The sequence below is a fragment of the Epinephelus moara genome, chromosome 1 (genome assembly GCF_006386435.1).
Source record: "Epinephelus moara isolate mb chromosome 1, YSFRI_EMoa_1.0, whole genome shotgun sequence".
Lineage (NCBI taxonomy): Eukaryota > Metazoa > Chordata > Actinopteri > Perciformes > Serranidae > Epinephelus > Epinephelus moara.
The window spans coordinates 36,964,192-36,971,032 of record NC_065506.1 but is presented as its reverse complement, the minus strand read 5'-3'; the positions used below and the strand labels follow the sequence as shown (position 1 = coordinate 36,971,032).

The 6,841-nt window shown below is 38.1% G+C and overlaps 1 protein-coding gene across 2 annotated transcripts; it reads right to left on the bottom strand.

Annotated features, from left to right (window-relative positions):
- Positions 1 to 954: 954 nt before the first annotated feature.
- dtwd1 (DTW domain containing 1) lies at positions 955 to 5,858 on the bottom strand. Of its 2 annotated transcripts, none has more exons than XM_050057356.1 (5): positions 5,451 to 5,858; positions 3,818 to 4,133; positions 3,477 to 3,614; positions 1,498 to 1,786; positions 955 to 1,346 (listed from the first exon to the last, which is right to left on the bottom strand). In XM_050057356.1, the coding sequence occupies exons 2-5, from the start codon at positions 4,073 to 4,075 to the stop codon at positions 1,117 to 1,119; spliced, it is 915 nt and encodes a 304-aa protein (XP_049913313.1). In that variant the 5' UTR covers positions 4,076 to 4,133; positions 5,451 to 5,858; the 3' UTR covers positions 955 to 1,116. The 2 variants fall into 2 exon arrangements, with proteins under 2 accessions (XP_049913313.1, XP_049913350.1); XM_050057393.1 differs by having other exon boundaries at positions 5,790 to 5,836.
- Positions 5,859 to 6,841: the final 983 nt, after the last annotated feature.

Below are 6,841 nucleotides of genomic sequence, written 5' to 3'. Positions count from 1 at the left end.
TTGCCATAGCACGCAGGAACGACGCTCTGCTACGCTTTTTTTTTCTCCGAGTGAGGATTAGATTATATGCAGTTCACATAATCTGGCCAAAATTAATATATATATATATATATAAACGCTTTAAGTTCCACTCATTACGTGTATGTCATATAAAAACTAAAGTGATGGCCAAAGTTGTCACAGTGAAATTTAAGGTGTGTTGATTGATTCATGTCGTCAACTCATGCATTGAGTAACATTACAAGTTAACATTCCACCTTAAAAGTCACCAGCAGTCAGCCCAGTGAATAATTTATTTTTTTTCTCCTACACCAGGTTCTGAGGCAGCAAAGCATCCTTTCATTTTATAGTTACAGTTTACTTGGGAAGTACTGACTGAGCATACAACTGGATAAATGAGACTTGTTTTATACAACACAAGTTGTGTGGGAGTTTATAAATGGATATTTTGGTAGTTTTGCTGTTGGAGCCCTATGACTTGAATTAATTAAATGTTTTTGGATTCTTCATTCACTGGAGGCATGCAAGAAAAACAGTTTTCTTCACAAATTCAATGTAACATGGGGTGAGTAATAGATATCCAAATGATCATGAGAGGTGAAGTCTTCCTTAAAGATTTAAATAGATGAATCATACCACAACTAAAATGGATTAAAGCGGGAAGATCAAAAATAAAATGCCCGAAAAGACTTACTTCTAAGAATTAAGATTAATTCTCAGGGTCACACCAAAATTCACAAAACGCCATTTCTTTTCTGATTAAATCTGAATAATTTCCAAAAAGAAAAAAAAGACAAGGTAACGCTGTTTTCCATGTGATTTTAAAATACCCCAATTAACTGTTTTGTGTGTTTTTGGTTGATAGATTGCTACTGTCCAGTCTGTGTTAAAACTGTTGGATTTTTATTTCAGAGTTATATGTCTTGTATTTACTCATGTATCAAACACACCTCATTCATGTCTGGCGAGTGTCATGCCTCATGTTTTATTGCATATTCATCCAAAATTTACATCTTACAAATAGATGTCCCAGTATCCCTTACAAAATAAAATATCACTCAGCCAAAAAATAAAATCGATCACACTGTCTCTCATAGCTGATTTCAGTTTTTCCTCTCAGCATTTTCCAGCATCAGTCTTAGCTTTGTTGACAACTGAGTGCAGGTAGGAGTAGAAGAAGAGCAGGTTATCATATTCTCCGCTGTACTCCTGAGCGAGGCATTGCTCGTGAAAGTCCTTGAGGAAATAATAAATAGCCTCGATTGTAGCTAGGTAGGTGTCTGGTTTGCCCTTCTGACGGCGCCAGAAACACGTTTTCCTCGTCTTCAGCTCTACCCGGAGCAAATCTGCAGGAGAGCACATGTCAGTCAGAGTGCGCACAAGAGCACAGAGTGAGATCATGTTAAACACATTGTGGGTGAAGTGCTTTCGCCCCTAATAATCACCAGCAGTCAGAGCTCTTTGAAAAGCTGCACAAATGCAATCTTTCATGATTACCTTGCAGTCTCTCGTCTGTGCTGATCTTGTTGGTCTGGTTCCATGTGCTGTCAATGAAGACCACCCTCTGTAGGGGATACGCCCTTGACTCCAAGCCCTTTGCTTCATCTGGGGTCCCTGACTCCGGGTCCTGTGCAGCGTGTGTGGCCAATTGATCTTTCTCACTTTTCAGCCTCTTTACACAGGGTTCATGAGAGAAGTCATGTGACCTGCTATCAGTCATGTCATGTAAACACTGCATCATGTCATGTACTGAGACAGCCCCTGGCCCCGGGAACACCAACACCACCTGGAGAAAGCAGAGAGATATCCAATTCAGACTGGAACAACATCATACAAACCAAGACTTGAGTGTGAAAAATATGTTTCTAAGATAGAGCATGTTGTTTCTACAATGTGATGATTTATATATAGCTAACTTTAGAAAGCACTTGAAGAGAGGAATACAGTTTGATAGGAGCCAAATAAAGTTAAAAAATTGAAAACACAAGATGATTCATTTGGCTAAATTAGAAAGCAAGAGGCAAAAATTCAAAGTTGGAAACTGTCAAATACAATAAACACACAAGGTTTGTGCACCAAAGCCACTGTGATTCTGTAAGTCAAGTCAAATTACAGTATCAGATTATGTTTAATACAATTAGTGCTATGAAATTCAAACTTTTCCAGCATGAAATATGAAAATGCAGCCCCTGGCTGGGTCCTCTAAATCTGAAAACAGTAGAGATGATATGAAAATGTCCTCTCATAATTATGGTGACCAAAATTATCAGGGTTATCAGCAGTATTGCTGTAATGTTTAAAATGTGCTGATCAGTTCATAAGGTACTGATACACACACTGAAATCATTTCACCAAGTTTTAGATCGAAAAACCGCAAATAATACGAGCAGCTTGATGCACTTTTTGTTGGCATAAACATTAATATAATAACAAAGCCAGTACCTTATGTAAACGTGTACAAACCATATGTGCATTAACATGAAAGAAAGCTCCACGTGGACATGCGTCGGGGAGACTGTCGCTTAATTTGGTTGATGCTGGATGTTTTTCAAAGCACAGTAGAAAAAGAAACAATAATACTAACCGTAAGGAATTTTACCACAGTTTATCGTAAAATCTGTAACCTTTTCATCTCTAGAAGTATGTACGGTACAGTATGAATCAAAACCTCTTGCTTTGTATTATTCATTCATTTTCCATAACTGCTTATCCTGTTGGGGGTTACAGGGGGGCTGGAGCCTATCCCAGCTGACACTGGGTGAGAGGCAGGGTACACCCTGGACAGGTCGCCAGAGTACCACAGGGCTGACACATAGACAGACAACCATTCATGCTCACATTCACACCTACGGGCAATGAGAGAACATGCAAACTCCGCACAAAAGGGCTCCTCACCCCTGGGTTCAAACCCCTTTGCTGTGAAGTGACAATGCTAACCACTGCACCTCTGTGTTGCCTTACTTTATATTATATTATTGTAAAACTGAATATCTTTAGGTTGTGGGCTGTTGAGCAGACACAACAAGACATTCGAAAATTTTATTCTGAGCTTCAGGAAACTGTAATGGGCAGTTTTCTTTATATCCGGTCTCTTTCAATTCTAGAGACTTAACAATCAATTAATCTGGAAAACAATAGGCCAATAATGACAATAATCACCGGTTGCAGCCATATAGAATAAAGCCTCATAATGACACCCAAAGGTGCAAGTTAAATGTACAATACACAGGATTGTCGGTTACTGTTTGTAAAGACGTTCGCCGGGGAAAGTGTAAGTAAAAGAGGAAAATTAAAAAATACAGACAGAGAGCAGTCTGTGCAGAAAAATACACTGCCACACACATCTACCGGGTCATTAGTTATGACTGAGAGGGATTACTTCTGTATGAGTATATCCATTGTTTGTTTTTTTTAGGAAAATCCGGCATAGTATATCCTAAATAAACTCCAATATATCATGACAGAAAACAGCTAACCTTGTCCTTTTCATAGTCAGGTATGCAGGGGTAAGTGTATATGGTGACATCACTGGGTGCGAGGATCTTTGCGTGGATTGCAGTGCTCTTGCCATCTGTCTCATTGGGATGTTTGATGATGTCTATCTTCACAGGAAGCTGAGCACAAAATACAATATGTACAGTCTGATCCAGAAGACAGGGAGGAGTTACATTTAAACCACACATTTCATAGATCTTAAACAAAACACATGACTTAACATTTTCCATCACATTAGAATACTACTATTACAGCAACTCCATACTGTAGCTGAAGGCCTCTCTTAAAAGAACAATCAAGAGAATCCTGACCTTCTACTGACCTTGATTAAAGGGATTTCTTGCCGGCTGACACCCAGTAATGAGCAGCATGTGTAGCAGAAGAACATCCTTGATCCTCCACATTTAGAGCATTTCAACCTGCCCCTTTCCTGCGCCTTCTCCAGCACTGCATGCGATGCCAATTTTAGATCTTGGAGAGGCTGCTTGGCAAGCTCACGAGTGTCTGATGAATCACTAGAGGCCGTTGTTTTGTCACGGCAACTGGGATGGAGACGCTGGTCTTGATCCAGGCTGCTCATGCTTGCTCTTTTAATGTTGACAGGCCAGTGCTGAAATATGCGGGCCCTACATTCATAGCTGACCAAGAATGACAAAACAAACGATGCATATATTACCAGAAAGAAATAATCCAACATTTACATAACCACATAACTAAGTGAGCAGTACAGTAATGTGGAAAAACCATTAAACAAGCGAGTGGTTTTTTTTTATCTAATAGGTCATTCAGAAGGTGTTTTTCAGACAAAAAGATATGGGGTATATTAAATAACACTAATAATGTGATGAGATTGGATAATGTGCAAGTTTTTATCGTAATACTATGACGTAGCTTGAACGCTGTCTTTTCTTGGCTATAAAGATAAACTGCAATTCAGTGCACCAACTAAATTCCCACACAACATCTTGTCTCATATCACAAGCTTTCTGTTCAGGTATCTCAACTCCGAAATGAGCAGACCTAATAAACTCAGACTTGTAAATCAGTATCTCCTTTGAGTATCCATTTTAAAAAAGGAGACTGTCTTGTAATTTCATGTTAACTGAAAAATATCTGTGCATGTGTATATTTACCAGTGATGTATGGGGGATACATGCAGGTATGATGTATACCCATTTTTTTCTGGCTGTTCACAGTATACCCAACTATCAGCCAAAAGCCATTAGAAAATATAGGAGAGTAGTACCTAACCTATCTACTTTGAAGTACGTCCACCTAATCGACGACCACTGCACCACTGATATGTATGTATGCATAGTGGGATTATAATCATGAGCATTTTTTAGGTTCTGATTTTATTTTCTTAATTATGGTTGCTGTTTTGATCATTGTACTGACATTATTCATTTGAAATTAACTGTCCTTTTCCCTTGTTTTATTTTCATGTCATCAACATTTTTTTTTACTTAGCTCTTCTCTTATTTTGGTTGCCTGGTATAAACTTTATTATTATCATGATTCATCATCATCATTAATAAAAGACATGCAATGTTCTGACCTTATTTGACTGTTCGTTTTTTTCTGCTTATATTCACAAAAACAAATAATGATCTGTTCTGACATCTCATTTACTCATTCCTTAAACATTTAAACATGAAAGCATCAACATTCACGATCAATTACTGACACAGTATGAGCCGACATCCATTTGATTTTGTCACAGACATCAGTGCTGAGAAACAGGAAGTAACTGAAGAGGGAGGGACTTTCTGCATCAGAGCCCTAAACCAGATTTATGTCAGTCTACCAGCTAAAAAGACTTTTGCGATTAGACAAAGTCAATAGAAAAACGTTTGCTACCCGAGACTAGATGCATATGGAGCATTAGCTAATACCACCGCATCTGGGCGAGAGCTAATGAATGAAGTGGAAGTGAGCTAAACACAAGTACCTACCGTGCTATTAACAGTGAAGCCTTAGGTTTCTCTCCCTTCTCTTTCGCTCAGTTGGATCTAACGATACAGTATATAACAATACATAAGCCCCTGCTTAAGTGCTGTAGATAACGTTACAATATAGCACAGCACCTGATTCAAGCTAGTGAAGCTAGCCTCTGTTAGCAACCTACAGACATGCTAAACATCTGTAGCATCTGCTACTAGCAGACCCAAATGTTAGTGACTAGCAAGGTTAGCTACCGAAGAAAAAGCCAAACAGACGTTGTAGTAGTTTCAGTCGGGTTGCAAGCAATACGTTGTCCACTTTTTAGTCAATCGTGATAAAAACGTGTTTACCGGTATTTAGTATGTGCATCAGCGTGAACGTCTTCTTCTACGCCGGAAACAGTGTTTCGCCTACAGGAAGGAGTGCGTTCGTTAGTTAGCCGTTGCTAAGCACCGAATTCCGAACGTGAGCTGTTGGGCAGTGACGTTACCTGCTGGTGGCGGACAGGTAAAGTAGCGTTGAGTAGAGTAAAGTAACGTTAGTAACGATGTCAAACGGGAAGAACCTTGTGGACAGTTAGGTAGCTAAATAAATTAAATGTTAATTAACGGAAAGTAACGAAAGGTTAATTGTTAACGTAAACGTAGGACTTAGTGGTTAGCTTAGTAAATATACTAAGATGTTTAAGCTAGGTTCAATGTTGAGTTAAATGACATTAGTTAAAGTTGCAATTGGCTAATTAACCGTCAGGGAACGTTTTACTCTGTCAGTTTAAGTTTCCTATTGTAACATTTAGGGAAGTAGCTAGCTTTATGGTTAATGCTACTCATATGTTTTTCCCCATCAACAAATGTAACAGAACCAGCTTAAATGGCCAAGCATGTATACATATACATAAAAGGAATTTGACTCTGGATTTTTGTTGCTCTCAGTGTACATACACAGAAATATTCACACAGCTAAAAACAAGGAGGACAAAGCTGAACAAAGTAAACATAAACATTTTAATATCTATAGATAGAAATAAATAAATATATACAATGTATGATGTATTCACAATGTAACACAGTAGTAGAATAGGTGCTGGAATAAATATGGGATGATTGGTGTAACAGGTTACTTTATATACATAATTTATGTGTTGTATTATTAATTTGAAAAATATTCACATTTCATTAACTTCTGCATGACTCCAGGTTTGGACATATCACGAAAATACTAAAAAAAAGTTTGTCATCTGTCCCTATTAAAAAATATCAGCATATATGCAATATGCGTTATTTTCAAATGATTTGAATAAAAAGATGTAAATGTAATTAGCTTGCGGCTCTTTGCTGCATTTCATCCCCCTCCCCACTGTTCACAGTATCTTTCCTTTCTAATGAAGGCAAAATGCCAAAAA